Below are 21,852 nucleotides of genomic sequence, written 5' to 3' on the forward strand. Positions count from 1 at the left end.
TTTTTTTACTAATTGATTTGTCTCATTATTCTGTACATAAAAGTGTTACGGTAAGATTATCGAAAACTAAATATTTTACGAGATATTTTATTTTTTATATCAAAATATGTCAGATTAAAATATAAAATAACTCAAAAAGTACTTAATAAAAAAATACTTTATTATAGTGTTTTGGAAAGCTCTCGGGATAAGCTATAAGAATATGTAATAAAAAATGGGGAGTTCCATTTAAGAAAACATCGACCACATTGGCCTGGTAGTATGCGGCAGCGCACACTTCACGGCGCGCGGCTCACCGACATGCGCCCGGCTAAATGTTGGCGCTGATTGACCAGACTTTACTTAATAATAACTCTTTTATTAAGCGTTATCAAAAAAAATGGTTCAGGACTTTTCGACTCAGTTTGAGCCAATCTATCTTAACACTTCGGGTGTGTCAAAAATTACCACACACCCTGTATACATATATTGTATATATAGGGTGGACTATTTTAATCAATCCACGAATATCTCGAAAAGAAGTTTTTCAAAAAAAAATGTTTGAGACAAAAGTTTTATGGCCTCGAGGGGGAAAGATGATGATATTATCAATTTAATTGTAGATTGCGCCACTTTAGAGATTTCCTCATGGTGGCTATTTTTTTAAATAGAAGTCGATTTTTTTCTCGAGATAAAAGTTGTAGCTGACAATGAGACAAATACAACGGTTTTTTGTTTTTTGAAATTGTATCATTTTTCGCTGAGTTACAGTGTTCCAAAGTTTATAATTTAAGTAAAAAGCTTCCATCCCTATACAGTGTGCGTATTTTGTGACTCGAAACCGCCCTCCACCTCTGTGCGTGTGTTGTTCCTATCCATTATCTGAACTGATTCTGTTTGATGGTTTACCAGCTTCAGACCGATTGACACGCATTTCTCCGTGCTTAGCGTTACCCAGGATGAACGACGTGGATGTGGGGTCTTCATCCCTTTGAGATGCTTGATTTACGTGAATCTCTTTGCCTCTCACGATTCGGGGTGCTTGATTTACGTGAGTCCCCTTGCCTCTCACGATTCAGGGTACTTGATTTACGTAATCCCCTTGTCTCTCACGATTCGGGTTGCTTGATTAACGGGAGTCACATCTCCTTTCACAAATTTACCAACCTTTCTATCGAAGAAACTGTTCGAAATTATCTCGGTTGGCTAGAATACATAACGCCGATCTATCTTGGAAATGTCTGACCGTTTTGAGTAAGACAGCGCACGGTATATTCCTGCAACTTACTCGTATTCTTCCTATCATATTTTCTCTGATTGTAGGCGCATGCTCATAGACGACATTTTTTATATACCCCCATAAAAAGGAGTTGGGTGAAGTCATATCAGGAGATTGTGGAGGCCATGCGACGGGTTCACGTCGTCCAATCCACCTATTATTGTACTTCCGATCTACATAATCTCTCACTATTGCCGCATAATGAGGTGGCACCTCGTCCAGTTGTATCCACATTCTCTGCCGTGTGTCCAAATCAAGTCTTCAAGTAGTTGTGATAAATGATCCCTGAGAAGTTCCAGAAAATTCTCTCTATTATCTACATTTCCATCGAAGAAATGAGGACCAATCAAGTAACCATTTATAATCCCACACCAAATATTTATACTCTCGATGCTGATTATCTACTTATCTATGCCAAATAGGGTTAACATTCGACCAATAGTGACAATTATGTGTATTCAATTCATCATTATTTTTGAACGTCGATTCATCAGAGAACATAACATAATAGAAGAAATTCGGGTCAGCTCTGATTATTTGTTGTGCTCAATGACAAAATTGTACACGCAACTGCATATGACTGTTGACTAAGAGCATGTCTTAACGTGATATGGTAAGGACGGTACTTCACTTCCTTTAAAATTCTCAAGATCGTTGTTTTCGGTATACCAATTTCTCTAGCCATAACCCGACTATTTGAATGAGGATTAAGATGAATAGCTGCCAAGATAACGAGCACACACACATCGTCTTCATTATGCTCACGATGTTCTCTTTGGCGCCTTAAATAGCCTTGGCGAGTTCTTCCTTCAAGGTTCCGGATTACGGACTGATTCGGGTTTACGGGATTACGAGAATCTTCCCAGCAAACACAGAATATAACTGCTATATAACATGGGAATAACATGTAATGTAACGGTTGTCCATTGTTGATCAGTATCAAACTTCATTGCTTTTTTCTCGTAATCACTAACTCATAAACTCACGATGTTCTCTTTGGCGCCTTAAATAGCCTTGGCGAGTTCTTCCTTCAAGGTTTTGGATTACGGACTGATTCGGGTTTACGGGATTACGAGAATCTTTTTCATTGTTGATCAGTATCAAACTTCATTGCTTAGGGGCTTACGTCCACTCATGATTGATTATACTCCCTCGGAGATTGTTGATATTCTCCTTGTTCTTGGAGAATATCAACGAAATTATCGTGAAGCTTTGCGAGTTTACCGGAATCGTTATCTCGAAAGAGAACACCCGTAATCCGGAACCTTGAAGAAAGACCTTGCCAAGGCTATTTGAGACGCCAAAGAAAACATCGTGAGCATAATGAAGACGATGTGTGTGTGCTCGTTATCTTGGCAGCTATTCATCTTAATCCTCATTCAAATAGTCGGGTTATGGCATTATAGAGAAATTCGTATACCGAATACAACGATCTTGAGAATTTTGAAGGAAGTGAAGTACCGTCCTTACCATATCACGTTAACACATGCTCTTAGTCAACAGTCATATGCAGTTGCGTGTACAATTTTGTCATTGAGCACAACAAATAATCAGAGCTGACCCGAATTTCTTCTATTATGTTATGTTCTCTGATGAATCGACGTTCAAAAATAATGATGAATTGAATACACAGAATTGTCACTATTGGTCGAATGTTAACCCTATTTGGCATAGATAAGTAGATAATCAGCATCGGTAAAGTATAAATGTTTGGTGTGGGATTATAAATGGTTACTTGATTGGTCCTCATTTCTTCGATGGAAATGTAGATAATAGAGAGAATTTTCTGGAACTTCTCAGGGATCATTTATCACAACTACTTGAAGACGTTGATTTGGACACACGACAGAGAATGTGGATACAACTGGACGAGGTGCCACCTCATTATGCGACAATAGTGAGAGATTATCTAGATCGGAAGTACAATGATAGGTGGATTGGACGACGTGAACCCGTCGCATGGCCTCCACAATCTCCTGATATGACTTCACCCAACTCCTTTTTATGGGGGTATATAAAAAATGTCGTCTATGAGCATGCGCCTACAATCAGAGAAAATATGATAGGAAGAATACGAGTAAGTTGCAGGAATATACCGTGCGCTGTCTTACTCAAAACGGTCAGACATTTCCAAGATAGATCGGCGTTATGTATTCTAGCCAACCGAGATAATTTCGAACAGTTTCTTCGATAGAAAGGTTGGTAAATTTGTGAAAGGAGATGTGACTCCCGTTAATCAAGCAACCCGAATCGTGAGAGGCATGGGGACTCACGTAAATCAAGTACCCTGAATCGTGGGAGGCAAGGGGACTCACGTAAATCAAGCACCTCAAAGGGATGAAAGCCCCGCCACATCCACGTCGTTCATCCTAGGTAACACTAAGCACGGGGAAATGCGTGTCAATCGGTCTGGAGCTGGTGGACCATTAAACAGAATCAGTTCAGATAATGGATAGGAACAACACACACACACGCACAGAGGTGGAGGGCGGTTTGGACTCACAAAATACGCACACTGTATAGGGGGGTGGAAGCTTTTTATTTAAATAATAAACTTTGGAACACTGTAACTCAGTGAAAAATGATCCAATTTTAAAAAACAAAAAACCATTGTATTCGTCTCAGTGTTAGCTGCAACTTTTATCTCGAGAAAAAAATCTACTTCCATTTTAAAAAATGGCCGCCATGATGAAATATCTAAAGTGGTGCCATCAACAATTAAATTGGAAATATCATCATCTTTCTCCTTCGATACCATAAAACTTTTGTCTGAAACATTTTTTTGAAAAACTTCTTGTTTTCGAGATATTCCAGTGGATTGATTAAAATAGTTCACCCTGTATATATAACAGCATTATTATTCTTACTCATCTTTAAGCGCGTATATACGCACGCATATGCACAAATGCGTAATAAGCGAAAACAAGATGAAAATTGTATAAATTAGAAACTTGCACTTTGCTTTCTCATCATTTTATTTCACTCACAAAGTTTAAGCTCCTTAAAGCGAGCAGGTTTGTGCAAATTTGGCTTGCTCACAGAGGAAATTTGCGAAAGTTAGAGCGTGTACAGACATTTCCCAAAAAATTCAAAATTTTATAAAAAGTGAACCCTTATGTAAAAAAATTTAACCCGATATCTCAAAATTTGCGAAAGTTGCAGGATGTTCAGACATTTTTCAAAAAATTAAAGATTTTATCAAATATGAATCCTTTCACCGATCTTCACCAAATTCAATACCAAACATCTTTTAATGAGATTCTATTCATTTTAAAAAATTTATCCCGGTATCTCAAAAATTGCGGAAGTTAAAGATTGTATAATATATATTGCGTACATACATACATACATACATACATACAGACATTTTATAGGAATATGATTTTTCGATGTTTTCGAACATTCTAAACACATTAGCATAGAAAATTCGAAAAAATATTTTGTCACGGAAACAAAGCTTCCTCTATGAGGAAGCAAAAAGAGAGAAAGAGAAAGAAAGCAGGAAAGAACGAGAGAGAGATAGCGAAAGAGAAAGAATAATTGCTAACGCTGTATAGCCGCTAGCGCCATCTCGTGTCGAAAGCGTAACCGTACATTTTGGAAGGGTCGTTGATGACGACCAAAAAATGTAATAAAATCTACTACATTGGGACTTCGCATCGTAATTTCTCTGCTTATAGTACATATAGAGCAAAAATAAAAATACTTTCTTGATATAATTCAAACTCAAGTTGTTGATTAAGCCTAGTAAGAAATCAATCCGTTTAGCAGTTATACGAGAACTGATAATCTCAGATACTCTCAACTGGCCGACTCGCGCATATGGTGCGTCTCGGCGTTGCTGCGCGCGATCTTTGCTTCGCGTGACTTGGCGCGAGACACTATCATGTCTCTTGATTATATATCATATTATATAAACGTGTTAAACAGGTTCAAATATTAACATTCAAACAATATTTGAGATAATATTTTTTAAACATTTTATAAATAATTGATAGTTCTATGTTATTAGGTAACATTGTGAAAATATTTATAAAACATTATGTTTAGAATAATGCATAAAATGCATATAAAATCAATGTTTCAAAATATTTGTTTAACGTTTCTTGCTTACTGAGACCCCACTCGATATTTTTGTTGCATTTCTACCATCACATTATATTGGCAAATTGTGTTGCCAGAAACTAAGCTTAAAGATCGATTCAGACTATACGGCACGGACCGTAACGGCAACTAAACGCACCGGCATGATGCATTTTAAATAAGACTGTCTACACTAATCGGCACCGACCGGCATGTTCCGTCAACGGGACGTTCAGGCACTGGCCGATATTCTCGCAAAGAATGTTTTGACGGTACGTTATCGATGCTTGTCTGTCAGTGTGAATCAGTAAACAGCAAAAAACGGATGCAGCAGAAGATGGACCAAGAAAAATTAATTGGGAATGTGAAGTTTTATGAGCATCTTATGAGTTTTATATGAAGTTTTACAAAATAGTTTTTAATTTATTGTATCTTGCCATTCAACGTGGTCGTGTTCTGTGATAAAAAATTCTGTCAAACTAGTGTCAGAACTATAATTATGCGCATGATCTTGTACATTAATACTGTAGTCTCGGAGATATATATGCAAAATGTACGTAGTCAAAATGATTTTATTTGCATTTTCTGGTTTTAACTTAAGCCTTCGATTGTAAAGCTGAAATTTTTGGCACAGTATTCCGAACATGTTTTCCGAAAAAATGTTTTTTTTCTCTTCGTATGCGTGAGAGACGGTAGTTGAAAATTTTTTAAGATTCTTTTTAAACATTTTTTATCTATCTTTGATGATCCATCCATTGTGACTGCTAAACATCAACCATCAATTGACGGACGATTGCCGAAACAATCCGAACATACACATTTTGTCGTGCCGGTGCCGGTGTACGCTGTTGCCGATACGTTACGATCCGTGCCGTATAGTCTGAATCGACTTTAATGAGGAAACCGAAATCTGCTACTGAGTAATCATGATTGAGTTTGCTGATATACTGATGGCGTATTGCTAGCAAATCCAATCATGATTTAGCCACAAATTTCGATGTGCTGTTTATTTATCAAGATTAGTTTCTGATAGCACGGCTTGCCAATATAATATGACGGTTGTGAATTAAATTAAATTTATATGGAAACTTCGATCTCTTTTGTTTTCAATAAACGGACAGTTCATTCATCCACTCAGTTTCAAACACTCAATTTATATTATACATGTTTATACATATTTATACATATTAAACTACAATAATAATATATTAGCAACTATAAAATATGATCTATCTTGATTAGTTTAAGTTTGCCCAGCGCAACAATGAGAAGATCTGGGTCGACAATTACATCAAATGGTCGGGGTAGTGCTAGTGTAATCGAACAAAATGGAAGCAAAATATCCGCAACAAATAGAAATCAGCTGGAGCCTAGTCCACACGAGTTACCAGTCAAAGATACTGATCGTACTATCGATGTAGCTAGTGCCGAATGTGAGTATATAAAATTTATTATTATAAACGTATAATAATCACTCATTTTTTCATCATCATGCAAAAGTATAAACATGCAAGATTACTGGAACAATAATACCAGAAAATGATTTTTTTCCGCAATTTGGTATTCGTATTACTGCAGATTTGGTGAATAATTGGTATTTGGTTCTCCTTTAATTAATAGACTATACACCGATATCTAATATCAATTTTATTCTTGCAGTAGGCATGGATAAAACATTAGGTAATCTAAAGACGCCTATTAAAAATGATGTGCCACGAATATAATTTCACTGTATTCAAAATTTGTAAGTGATCATGCTATGATAGGAAAATACTGTCAAGTTCATATTAGTTTATTAAACAGACAGCTATATATAAATGCTGCATGTGCAATTCAATTTTATGAATACAATATTTGATTAGAGAAACAAATATACGCTTTTATTCAAAATATTCTTTTTATTATTGTATTGTTTAGCAAAGATTTTTTTTTTTAATTATTTATACATTATTGAATATTCTTATATAATAGTTTTTAATTTTATATTTTTATAGTTATTTATTATATATTATCTAGATATTTACACATATAGTTAGTTTATTTTTAGATCATTGAGATAAAATAATAAAAAATAAAATGTTTTTATATGTATTATTAATTTTGTACATATTATGTATATATGGGGGTGTGTGTATATAGGATGTTCCATTTTCAAAGTAATATTCAAATATCTGAAAAACTAAGAATTATACAAAAAAAAGTTTTAAAAAAGTTTTAGTGTTTTGAAGGCACACAATGTAGTGAACATTGAACATTCTATAGATAATGATTTTCAAAACTATTTTAACTTGATTTTTAAAAATTAATCAATATTTTTTTAAATAGATGAACATTTTATTCTTCGAATTCTTTTGTTTAAAAAACATTTTTCGATTTGTTTATTAGTTTAAAAGTTACTTAACCAAAAACTTCCATAACCCGTTTTTGGCGTCACTTATTGCCAAGCTCAACGATGTGGATGTGACAGATATCTAATCTTCTGTGCGTGCGTGTCACCGGTAAAGATAAGAATTCCGAACCTTTATTAAGCGGCGGGGATACGAAATCTGAAACTTCACATTTTGACGGTACAAATTATGCTGCATCGAATATATAAGTAACGATTGGTTCTACTGATAGGAAAGAATACTTTACTTTTGCGTTTAATAGGGCTGAATTCAATTAGGGGTTGTTTTAAGCAGAAGGGATAAATATATTAAGTTTGTTTGGGTGGTACAAAATAGTACAAATTCAGCCCTTTCGATTTCTGGTCTTATTTTTATCTTTTTGTTTTGTTTTAGTATGGTCCTGCTAGCTTAATTTGATGGTAGCAGCGTCACGGTTTTTTTTGGAAATGGCACAAAGTATAAAATTATTATTAGTGGTACAAATTAGTACAAAATGGGTATTAAATAATCCGATAAGTCCAATTTGATTCTGCTGATTTGGTCTTGCTAGCTTAATAGAGATGAATTTCGAGGTTTCTCATTTTTTCAGTGTTTTCTGAGTCCAAAACCTCTCTTTTGGGATGAATGTATGAGTGTCTATGCGTGTGTGTTTTTACGATAATAATAAAAATAGAAAAGCCATCAAAAAAATTATAAGATAGATTATTGTTCAATTCAGAAGATGGTCATATAATTTAAAAGTGTTTAAGAATTTTTTGAATAATGTTTTTGGAAAGGATTTTACGTAATGAGTTTTTTACATTAGCTAATCAGAAATGTCATAACAAGGAAACGGATATCTATACGACATAACTGTCTGTTCCTCAAAGTTGGGCCGCTCCCATTCCTTCACGGCTCACTCCATTCTGTATATGTATAGAGCTCAATGTTATTTGTAGAACGCTCCTCCCAAAGGTTTGTCGCGGGTTTAGCGACCGCATACCAATGGGCTTTCTCGCCGCTGGTTTATAATCGCTTATATTCGAATTGGTCGATTTTTTAGAATAAATTTCTCAATAATTGCGAAAATCGCAAAATGATGAAGGACTTTTCTTCTCGGTTTAACCCGCTCTACCTGCGGCTCTATCTACACGAGAGATGATACGATTATTACTGGACATTCTGTATAATATATATGTTGTTTATACAGGGTGTTCTAAAACTACCGTATTTCCTCTTAATGGCAGATTCTTTAGAACATTTCAAGAGGAAAATCCTAATACAAAAATGTCGAGGCTATAATAGTTTTTAAATGGGAAGCGATTATATTTCACGAATGACAGGGCTGAGATTTCGCGCGCTCAGGCATGGCGAAATAGTAGACATCTTCATGGTAACATTGATCGACCACTTTGATAGCTGAAATTGAAACAAATCGCAAATTTTTACTTGAATCATTTTTAAGATTAGTTTTTATTCATTATTCGTAAAAAGAATATACTAATGCAATGCGTAGAAAAGCGGGAAAACATATAATGACAATGCTTTATACGATAATCATAATATCATAAAAAAGGCGCCCCATTCATAAAAGCACTTTTTTCACTTGTTATTTCGCCGTGCCTGAGTGCGCGAGATCTCAGTCCTGTTATTCCTAAAATATAATCGCTTCCCGTTTAAAAACTATTATAGTATCGACATTTTTACATTAGGATTTTCGTCTTGAAATGTTCTAAGAAATCTGCCATTAAGAGGAAATATGATAGTTTTAGGACACCCTGTATACATTCAGTTATTTTCTAATAATAGAGTTATATATAAAGAAAATTTTAAGTTATTTGTTTTAATGAAATTTTTAAATTATTTTTGTCCATGACAACATTATTTATTTAAATGAAATAATATATTAATATATAATAAATATTTTTGTTATTACAATTTTGTAAGGTATGTTATGACAAATTCAATAATGTACAATAAAGTGAGATTTTTAATAGTCACTCACGAGATATTGCATCTGCATTGTTTGTAGATATGAGTGGGAAAACTAAATATCTTCAATAAAAAAGTATTTATCGATCTTATTTATGGATCTTATCACCATCGCACTTGGCTTGGATTTTGCAAGATATCTTTCGCTAAATCTATAATTTTATTTACTTCTCGGTACGATAAATATTCATCACCTCGTATAAAAAAGAATTATTTTTATCTTTTCTTCAATCTAATTTCTCAAATTTAATTTTTGAACTGAAATTATATGATTTTTCTTTGGTTATGGATCATGTTATGGAACACTAATATAAATAATAATTGAATGATAAATTGGTTTTTTTTTATTTTTCTTATTGATATCCTCTAAATGACCCATAATTAGAAGGAGAAAATCATAATCTCAGTACAATAAAAATCAAATTTATAATGGCTTTAACTATTAAAAAAAAAAATAAATTCTTTTATGAGATGATATAAATATTTATCGTACCGAAAAATAAGTAATAAGTCCTCTAAAATCCAAACTATGTGCGATGACACGATAAAATCTACATTAATAAATTCTTTAGCTTATGCTATATATAGTTTATAGCATATTCTCAATACATCATAACCCATACAGCATAGAAAGGTTGCAGAAACATAAATATTTCAATGTAATAATAGAATTTTGTATATACATTGCGAAACGTTGCTACAATGTTGTTGCATTTTAAGGTCACTCCACGATCAAAGTGTTATAAATCGTTGGATTTGTCTTCTCATCTTCTACAATTATCATTGATTAAAAATAGAGCTTCCCATTGAAAAAATTTGAGATGACTTTTAAAACTTTTTGGCGCTTCCACCTAAAAAAAACTAAGATAATTAAAATGTAGCTCTTTTAAAATTATTTAGAGTTACAGACCTTTGACAGGCCTAAAACTAGGTCGAAATTAAAAATTTTTATTGTGGATAAAATTATGTTTTATTAAAAAATGAAAATACATGTCTTGTACAGTAGTCTTTTGAGACTACCTCCCCAAAATTTCAATAAAAAATATCAAAAATTGATATTTAGTGGCAGCTATTTTCCCGTACGGGATTTGTAAAAACAGCATTTGCGATACCAGAGATACCTCCGCTCTCTCTCATCTGAAACAAAAAACAAAAATTTTCCGTTAAACTAGATGAGTAAAACTAGTACTTGTCATAGGATTTTTTTTATTTATGGCTTACAAGGAACCTTCGGCAACGCGAAAATTCAAAAAAATCTGAAACTTTGCATAATTATAGAGTATTTTTTTTTAAAGGGTTGTTTTCACCCCTGAAACCGATTTTTAGCACCAACAAAAAATCGTTTCGTTATTAGGGACTACTACTCTATAATTATACAAAGTTTCAGATTTTTTTGAATTTTTGCGTTGCCGAAGGTTCCTTGTTAGTTGATTTATAGATCAAAACCGCATTTATCACTACCAATCGCTGCCATTTTTCAAAAAATCAATATTTTCAAAATCGGCTCTGACAAGTACTAGTTTTATTCATCTAGTTTAACGGAAAATTTTTGTTTTTTGTTTCAGATGACAGGGGGCGGAGGTATCTCTAGTATCGCCGTTTTTACAAACACCGTTTGAGAAAACAACTGCTAGAATCACAATTTTTGATATTTTTAATTGAAATAGGGAGATATTCTCAAAAGACTATTCTACAAAAGATACGTATTTTCATTTTTTAATAAAACGTAATTTTACCTACAATACAAATTCATTTATTTCTAGTTTTAGACCTGTCAAAGGTATGTAATTCTTTAACTTTTGTCTGAAACGTTTTTGTGTAAAATCATTATTTATGAAAATATCTTAGAAGGCAATTTCTAGTGACACTCTGTATAGATATTAAATGTTCGAAACATTCTTCATATACAGGATGACACGCAACGAGCGCCCACTAAGTACATAGAGTTATTCCTTACCAAAAACTGAGTCGAAAAGTCCTGAACCATTTTTTTTATAACTCTTAATAAAGGAGTTATTATTGAGTAAAGTCGGGCCAATCAGCCCGAAACTATAGTTTAAAATATGACAAATGTCTAATTTATAACTAATAAAGTATGCGCTCCGAAAACAGCACTGGCTCTAAATTGCCATTTGTACATTAATTAGTATTGATCTTAAGAGCCTATATTCACAGTTTAAAATGTATCAAATTAGTTGCATGCTTTTAAGGGGGCATACCCGTTTGAAATCTCGAAAAATGAGTATGTTTTCTACATTTTTTTGCAGCGCAACGACTTGATAAAAATTTTTAATTTTTTTACGATATTAATAACTACTTTAATACAATATTATTAACTACTTAAATAAAAATTACACTGTTCAACATCAAATTTGCCTTAAGTTCTACCAAGTCATTTCTGATAGATTTTTTAGCGCTGATTACAAATCTGGCTGTAAAAATGGTGTATCACGTCAAGTTTTTGAGAAAACTTTAGTCAAAGTTGCTAAAATAGGCGTTTTTGATACTTTTACGTGAATTGTATCTTCCGATGGGGACGTGCTACAGACGATAGCGACAACTCAAAATAAAGCTCCAGACTTATACTTTATGATAAAAATGTCAGAAGTCCCAGGCAGGAAAGATTTTCCTGAAAAAAAGTGGTCGAAACATAAGAAATATCTATTGCAATGTTTTCCAGTCATACGTCTTCAATTGTCCGTTACTAAATTTTTTTTTAGTAACAAAAGTAACCAAGAACTACTCTAATTTTGTTCTTAACTGATAGCAACCACAAAAATCTACACATACTCATGATTTGAATAATTTTTCAAAAATTTGATCCGCCATTTTGGATCTTCCATTTTTAATTTTAAAATTTTAACACGTAATTCGTGATAAATGATCAGGCAAATGTATATACATACCGACTTTCATGATTAGAATGATTTTAAAAAATTTTAGTAATGGACAATTGAAGACGTATGACTGGGGGACACTGCGATAGATGTTTCTTATGTTTCGACCACTTTTTTTCAGGAAAGCATTTCCTGTCTGGGACTTCTGGCATTTTTAGCATAAAGTATAAGTCTTGAGCTTTATTTTGAGCTGTCGCTGCCGTCTATAGCACGTCTCCATTGAAAGATATAACTCACTCCAAAGTATCAAAAACGCTTATTTTAGCAATTTTGACTGAGGTTTTCTCAAAAACTTGACGTGATACGCCATTTTTACAACCAGATTCGTAATCAGCGCTAAAAAATCTACCAGAGATGACTTGGTAGAACTTAAGGCAAAAAAAAAATTCTTATTTTGTCGACCAGTGTTATTAACTTAAAAAAAATTTTTTTTTAAAGTTAGGGGATATTTACAGAGCTCCTCCAAATTTTAGATGGCTGCACGATATGCATGAAAATGTTTGTAGATCATATCCGAAATCAAAAATCCAAGTTTTTTCTTATTAAACATTATAATATCTATCTGCTATCCAAGCATTTTTCCAAAATTACAAAAAATAAAAAAATGGCGGCGTGTTGAAAAAAAATCGGTTTTTTTTTTAAAAAGTCCATCTTTTTTTTATAACAAAAAAATAGGGAATCGGATTTAAAAAAGGCTTCGTTGGCAGATGCGGAATCTTATTAGAAACTCGTATGTAAAATTTGAAGTCAATCTGTCAAACGTAGCCCGAATTTTCATGCACACCGTGCATGATAACATAAATCTGCAAATATTTGAATAACTCCTAAAAAAAAACTTTTTTAAGCTGAAAATTTTTATTTAAGTAGTTAATAATATTGTATTAATATTGTAAAAAATTAAAAATTTTTATCAAGTCTTTGCGCTGCAAAAAATCTAAAAAATGTAGTCATTTTTCGAGGTTTTAAACGGGTATGCCATCTTAAAGAAAACAAAATAGATGATATAAAATATACCATACTGTAATATACCATACGCAACATTACACACAACAATACTGTAATAAAATTTTATTACAATATATTACAATATACTATATACTATGGCTGCGTTCCGATATTCACTGCCAGTACAAAAAATTTATAGTTTACGTCACGTATACTATAGATTTTCACTACTGGCAATGAATATATCGGAACGCAGCCTATATTATTATAATATATAATATTGTTACATACGTGTTCTTTTACTTGCCGCTACGTGGCGAAACCGGGCAATCTTGTATTCAAGTTTCCGCCACAAATACATATAAAGCCTACAAAGGGCAGTTGCTAACATAAGATCCAAAGTATAATATCTTTTTTGTGTTAATTTAATTTCTAATACAGTCCTAACAGAAGATTCAGAACACAAACAGATTATTTGAAATTGGGCGGTTAAATTAAAATTTTCCCATTTTTTACTGTCTATTAGAAACGAAAAATCGGAATTTCATTTTTATATAAATTTAATCTCGAATTTTATGAATTAAATATAATTTATTTTATTATATGTTTGACTCAAACCAGTGGCTTACCGATAACGTTTATGCAATATTATCGATAATATTAAGTTGTATTCATATAATAGTCATACATTAATATAATAGTGTCTATTGGGTTATTTTCTGTGAATGAAGTTAACATTAGTAAAAGAGTGATGCTTTCTTCTTCTTGTCATTTTGTTTTTCCTGCAAACAATCATCAAAGTCTGATCATAACAATCCATGATAAAAAATATATAGTACGATTATATCATTTAAAAAATCCATATTTTTATTTAAAAATTTAAAAGTCACCTTTAAATCTCCGAAACGTCCTCATCTAAAAAAAGTTAATGTCATCCATTTTATATTTTTCTTAAAACTATATAAAATTTTAATTTAATCCATTTTTCTGTAGTTAATAATATTGATGTAAATTAAAGTAATAATTTCAAGTATCCCAACCCCTGTATACATATAAATTTGTACCATACGTTTTGTATTTGTGATTTTGATAGTTTTGATTATTACACCATGAGAAATCATAGGTACATCATTCAAAAACTCAAAATAATATTTCTTTAAATCATTAATAGATCTTAAAAATTCGTTATTAGAAAATTACATGACTCGATATATAGATATCAATTATAATAGCATGATCTCATACGGATTTTAGAAGCAATGTAACTTGTCCGCTGCATGATATGTCATTTACACTATCATACTTTATTCTGTTAAATTTATAATATATACCTAATATTGATATGAATTTTCACAGTGTCCACGCAATTGTGTAATACGATCGCGGACGAACTCATGCGAACTGCAGATAATGTTGTGCAACTATACAAACGTTTGACGATAGACAATGATGATGACTCCTCTACAGAAGCAATCGATAGGGACACGATGCTACGAGGACTGGAATCATCTGTTAACGAAACTATGCGTACTTTAAGATTGGTCATCGCTGGTAATGAGAGTCATAACGACGGAAGTAGCAAGAGTATCATCACTAACGAGGCGACTGCGAAGTTTCAAGAATTACTCGCAGGTCAGGATCAGGGCAAGGTAGTTAATATGATGCAGCAGTATTCCGAATTACTTTTGACTATGATGCAACAGCGGATGGGAGGAACCCAATCAAGTCATACGTAAAATCCGTCCATTGATAAAAGGAATACAATCATTTTCATATTTAATGTATTGGCATATCGGAGATAATGCAAAGAATGTGTCTCATGGTAATCTCCTTTTAAACATTGTATTCTTGATAATTCTCTAACATTTTGATTTAAAAAATTCAAATATGCTTTAAAACTGAAAAAGAAATATTATTTCGTAAAAATTTCATATGCTTATCATAACTGTATGAAAATTTTTTCTTTTGCAACTGGTTGATTGTACTCGATTTTGTAACTAATTCGCTTTTAAATTCGATAAAATTAATTACTCGATATATGCAATTATAGCACAAAATTATGTTGCACAAAACTTGTCACCATTTTTATATCATGGAAAAATATAAATCATTATTTTCAATTACTGTCGCGATATTAAAATTAGTCTATGTAATTTATATTTGTTTAAAGAAGAGTCATACGATAAATTAAGTAAATGTAAAATAACAACCGAATTACATTTCACATTTTAATATAAAACTGATTATGACTCATCCATTATATCTTAAGGCCATATGCCATGAAATGCCAATTAATTAAAGACTAGTAGAATAGTTTTTTTTTAAATACAGGTATGTATGTGCGTATACATGCGCCTACGTGTGGACATGCGTGCGTGTGTGCTATGAGACTTGTATTATAACATAATAATTAATATTAATGTTCTTATGTAACCAAAGGTTGTATGTATTAATGGTCTAAAGGATGAATACCATCTTTTCTTCATAATTAAAGCTTCGCAAAAAATCATAATAAAAAGTACGTAGCATAAACTTGCCAGTATAAAATAAAAGCATATAATTTTATAATCATTGCATTAAGTACGAATCAAGCTTCTCAAGTTTATCGACGATAAAAATTGCCTCAATAAGTGACTATTTCCGAATCAATGAACTATATTTTAATAGAACTTAATACTTGTAACACATAACTTATGGAAAAAATTATTTTATTTAAGATTATTAAATTTATTGATTAACAAGGGATATGTCACAACTGTCCTGAACCGATTCTCCTTGAAATATATTATTGAACACAAAAATATATAAAAAACACATATTTTTTTACGTTTTTTTTTTAAATTTAAGGGATAAAATCGTAATAAAAAGTACGCAGCATAATTTTGCTAGTATAAAATAAAAGCATGTAAAAGCCAAGTCTGCCAAGATCATGTATTGCAAATTATGCGCTACGATAGGTCGTGTTCCGATATTCACTGCCAGTACTGAAAATCTATAGTTTACGTCACATATACTATAGATTTTCAGTACTGGCAGTGAATATCGGAACACGGCCATATTATGTCGGCAGAACTTCGGTAGCAGCCGCGCATGATCTGCCGTCTCATAGTTAGTGCCAGCAGAAATGTAGCAGAAAATATAAGCAGTCTTTGCGTCATGATATGCCACAAAAAGTGCTGCAAAATTTAAGCAGAAGTTTTTGACATAAAAAAGATTTTAAGCATTGCGTATTGGCACAATATATCAACAGAAACTAAATAAAAATTGAACATAATGGCATCATGCTATTTCGGCAGAATATCGTCTGAAATCGAGTTCAAGCACGACATGACGGCAGAAATGCTGCAAAAATTAAGCATGTGTTGCCATCTTAAAAGATAACAGCAAAAACATAGCAGAAGCACAGCATGCTCTGTTGACATAAAATAATGGCAGAATCACAGCAATATTAAGATATGTTATTCGAATTATATGATATCGAATTATAATTCTTTCGTTTACCGCTATATGACATATATATATATATATATCATATTTAAGTTTCTGTCACGGGCAAGTATAAAAACTGCAAAATGCGGCTAACAGAATTAAAAATGTGTAGTATTTATGTCTATCAGTTTATTAATTTCTGATACGATTTTCGAACAGAGAATTCAGAATATTCTAAACTGATGATTATTAAAATTTAATTATTATTAATTATATAACTATATGTATATGCCAATCATTTATATTGTATAGAACATAATTATACGATATAACATGTGTGTTACATTATACATATACATACTAAATTTATGATTGTAAAAATTACAAATAACTGGCGACTTATCAGCGCGACTATCGTAACATTTATGCCATAATATTTGTAATATTTAGTTTGTGATAGCTGCTCATGCTGCATTTTTGCTGCGTTTTTCATGATTTTTACTGCACATTGATTTTTATCGTTTTTCTACCGTTGATTTCGGATACGGCAGACTCTGCTCGATATTTCCTGCATATTTGCTGCCACATCATCGTGACAGCAAATAATGCTCGATTTTTGTTGCAATTTTGCTTTTACATTGTGCTAGCAGCTTATGCTGGTAGAAAGTAATTGCGGACGCAATAGATAGGAATCTGCTGCAAAGTCATAATTGGATTTACCATACATTTTTGGAGGGACAAAATGTACTCGTACATTAAAGAACATTTTTTTTGCATAACAGTTTTCTAGACAGACGCGTAGATATGGCTTTTTTTAATTTAAAAGAAAAAGGATTTTTTAAAAGTATAATATTATACCTTTTCTTTAGTTTTATATACATATATACAGGGTGTCCTAAAACTATCGTATCTCCTCTTAATGGCAGATTCTTTAGAACATTTCAAGATGAAAATCCTAATACAACAATGTCGAGGCTATAATAATTTTTAAACGGGAAGCGATTATATTTTATGAATGACAGAGCTGAGATTTCGCGCGCTCAGGCACGGCGAAATAGTAGACATCTTTATAGTAACATTGATCGACCACTTTGACAGCTAAAGTTGAAACATGTCGCAAATTTTTACTTGAATCATTTTTAAGATTAGTTCTTGCATCCATTATTCGTAAAAAGAATATACTAATGCAATGCATAAAGAAGCGGGAAAACATATAATAACATTGGAAATTTATACGATAATCTTAATATCATAAAAAAGGCGCTCCATTCATAGAAGCACTTTTTTCATTTGTCATTTAGCCGTGCCTGAGCGCACAAAATCTCAGCCCTGTCATTCGTAAAATATAATCGCTTCCCGTTTAAAAACTATTATAGCCTCGACATTTTTGTATTAGGATTTTCGTCTTGGAAATCTAAGGAATCTGCCATTAAGAGGAGATACGGTAGTTTTAGGACATCTTGTATAATAATAATCAAGAAAAGATGATGTATTTATCTTACTTTTAGTATAATGGTGAAAGTATATGCTACACTATATAATACTGTTATTTATATACATATTATAACAACACACGCGCGCGCGCGCGCGTACACACACACACGTCCGCGCACACGACACGCCCGCGCACACGATACGCCCGCGCGCACGCACACGCCCGCGCACACGACACGCCCGCGCACACGAACACGCCCGCGCACACGAACACGCCCGCGCACACGAACACGCCCGCGCACACGAACACGCCCGCGCACACGAACACGCCCGCGCACACGAACACGCCCGCGCACACGAACACGCCCGCGCACACGAACACGCCCGCTAGCGCACACGCACGCACATGCACACGCGCACACACACGATATTGAACTTTATATACAGAGTATCCAAAAAAGACCGGGACCCCTTAAAATCTTGGAAGTGTTACGTTACAGAAAAAAAATGTTTTATACAAAAGTTGCAGGGTTCAAAAAGGGGCACCTGATGGTAACCTTGGCCTTGAATTTGGGATCAAACTTCAAGGTCAACTTAAAATTTTTTAATGGCAATCTCTATTTTTCTTTGTATATTCTTATAGCTTATCTCGAGATCTTTTCAAAACACTATAATAAAGTATTTTTTCATTAAGTAATTATTTTTTTATAGCAATTGATTGGTATAAAAATGAATAGATAGACGTCGCCCGCGATATTTCAAGTCGATAAAACTCGTATAATATGTAAAATATTTACATTATATCATACATTTCAAACAGTGCTACAATTTTTGTCATATCGAAATATTCACATTATTATAAAAAAATTATGCATACCTCTCCGTTCGTTAACACAAATAGCTTTTGAAAGCAACCATTATGCTCACAATAGAGTTCAGTTTGAACCATTTAATTTGATATACAGGGTGTATCCTAAAAAGTGACAAGTATTGCAATGAGAGATTCAGGACACAAAAAGAAGAGAAAAAATTCATATAAACATATGTCCGATATGACCGTGTTTTCAAGTTATAGCTTGTTTTATTTTTCAACAGAATTAAAAGATAATTACGGTCAGAAAGTGATCAAAATGACTACCTCTAACTTGAAATGCATTACCGTCGGCTAATCCATACATGAGATGTACCTCTGCCATTTCATTGTTTGACCAAACCATAGTTTTCACTTAAACGTACTTCTATCGTTAATAGTACTAACGTACGATACGAATACCTTACCTTCACTGAACACAAGATATGAACCGTATCACTTACAACACAAATAATACGCGTTTATGTTTACAAATTAACAAGACCTTAAGTCCTTTAAATCTTGTACATAAACAGCAAACCGATATCCAAGTATGCTATCTTAACTCTATTGGAAAATAAAACAACCTATAATTTAAAACAAGGTTATATGGGATATATGTTTATATGAACTTTTTCTCTTATTTTTGTGTCCTGAATCCCCCATTGCAATACTTCCCACTTTTTAGGATACACCCTGTATATTTGTTATGATCTATCTTCTTTAGTTTAAATTTAAAAGATAAAAAGGAGTGGCCACTTTTGTAGGACATCCTGTATATATAATGTGTGTGCGCACGCATGTGTGTGTAAATTAATATAAAATGAATTTTGCAATAAGCAGGTGTGCAGTTTAGAATTATTATTATTTTAATAAACGTATGCAAAGTATAAAATTGTTAAGCTAATTTAAATATTGCAGGAAGTTTGCTTATAAAGAAGTAAAGCTAATATATATATATATCCTGGATACCCAGCAAGCAAAATGATGCAAACTTTGCGCAAAGTTTGCAGCAAACCCGAGCATGCCTTTACAGCAAAATTGTGACAAGGTGTGTCCGCAAAAAGCTTAGCTTTTGCTGGCAAGGCTTGTCGCAATAGTGTGATACACATTTTGCGCAAATAATAGAGCAAATCTTGCCGTGCACGGCATGACAGCAAATTTGTGGCAAGAACAGGACAAACCTTGCTGTGCACGGGATGACAGCAAATTTATGGCAAGAATAGGGCAAACCTTGCCATGCACGATATGATAGCAAATTTGTAACAAGATCAGAACAAACCTTGCTGTGCATGGCATAATAGCAAATTTATGGTAATTTTCTATACGGGGTGAGTGATTCAGGACTTCTGTGACAAATTGTGAGAAACGATAAATCTCGCAGAGAGGACTATTTTGTGATTAAAGCACACCTTGTCGCAAAGCTTTGGCAAAACGTGATTTTAACATTCTTGGCTATCTGGGTAGTTTTGGATCAAGTAATCACATCACATTACTTTTTACTTTTTATACGTCACATCAAGGAATGCTATTCAGAAGAAAAATGAACAGCCACATTGCTTTATAAGCAATCTTCTTGCAATTAGATATTAGATTAATAATTTTGAACTCTTTCGGGACGATGTCTCATTAAATTTCGGATCTTTTAGGATTTTCCATGTCCTTTCTTGGCGCGAGATACTACCATGTCTCTTGATAGCAACCTTTAGTATGTATTAATGAAGGATGAGTGCAGATGACTGAATTCACATTTAGAGAGATTCTTTTATTTAAAAATATATTTCAAGGAGTATCAAATTGATTCTGGATAATTGTGATATATCTTATACATATATATAATTTTCATATGAAAATATTAAACTTCTTTTTAAAGAATAAAGCATTGAATGAAAAAACTATAGTTGATATACTTAATTTTTCATAATGATACATATAATTGACTACATATTACACATCATATAGGAATTAAACTACATTCGTATACTTTTTCATATAAATATATTATTTAAAAAAGACAAGTTTCTACAGTTCCATATAACAGTATCGATTTTAATTTAACTATTTTGTGCTCAAATTAACAATTAACAAATAATATATTTCAGTGAATTTTACACAAAAAAAAATTGTATTGGATGATCGAAATATTAAAAATACATATGACTATTCTTTTTTTAATTTTATGCGTTTTGTATCTTATTTTAATATTTTATTTATTCTTTCTTAATGTTCTTTGTAAAATTCTAGTATTTAATACATAATTTGAACGCCATTTAGGTTAAACTAATGCCACATACACATAATAGTATTTATATTATGTTTATGTTTTAATTTATTTCTTGCAGGAATATTTCCATACAGCACAGAACGTTGCAGCAACATTGCAACATTGTAGTAACATTGCGGCAATGTTATAATGTTGCTGCAACGTTCTGTGCTATATGGGATTAATTTTCATTTATCTGAGTTACATTTCTAATACAATATTCGGGAATATATATATTTTTAATCGAGAATAAGTTATAAAACTAAAAGTTGGATATTATGTTGAGTGACATCAATTACTTTTATAGTACAGATGCTAATTTCTATATATATATA

The 21,852-nt window shown here is 32.5% G+C and overlaps 1 protein-coding gene across 4 annotated transcripts in view; it reads left to right on the forward strand.

Moving 5' to 3' along the window:
- Positions 1-21,342, forward strand: part of LOC115238182 — a 44,940-nt gene extending 23,598 nt beyond the window's left edge. The window contains exons 5-8 of one of the 4 annotated variants that reach the window (XR_003884453.1): positions 6,584-6,774; positions 7,001-7,021; positions 14,898-15,363; positions 20,904-21,342. Coding sequence is in view for 3 of the 4 variants with exons in the window: in XM_029811782.1 (XP_029667642.1) it covers positions 6,584-6,774; positions 7,001-7,021; positions 14,898-15,277 (592 nt within the window). In the remaining variant the exon portion in view is untranslated. Of the gene's footprint in view, positions 1-6,583; positions 6,775-7,000; positions 7,022-14,897; positions 16,084-20,903 lie in introns of those variants that run through there. The other 3 variants (XM_029811784.1, XM_029811782.1, XM_029811783.1) reach the window with 3 other exon arrangements.
- The last annotated feature ends 510 nt before the right edge of the window (positions 21,343-21,852 follow it).

Source organism: Formica exsecta, unplaced genomic scaffold (genome assembly GCF_003651465.1).
Source record: "Formica exsecta isolate Colony F162 unplaced genomic scaffold, ASM365146v1 scaffold325, whole genome shotgun sequence".
Classification (NCBI taxonomy): domain Eukaryota; kingdom Metazoa; phylum Arthropoda; class Insecta; order Hymenoptera; family Formicidae; genus Formica; species Formica exsecta.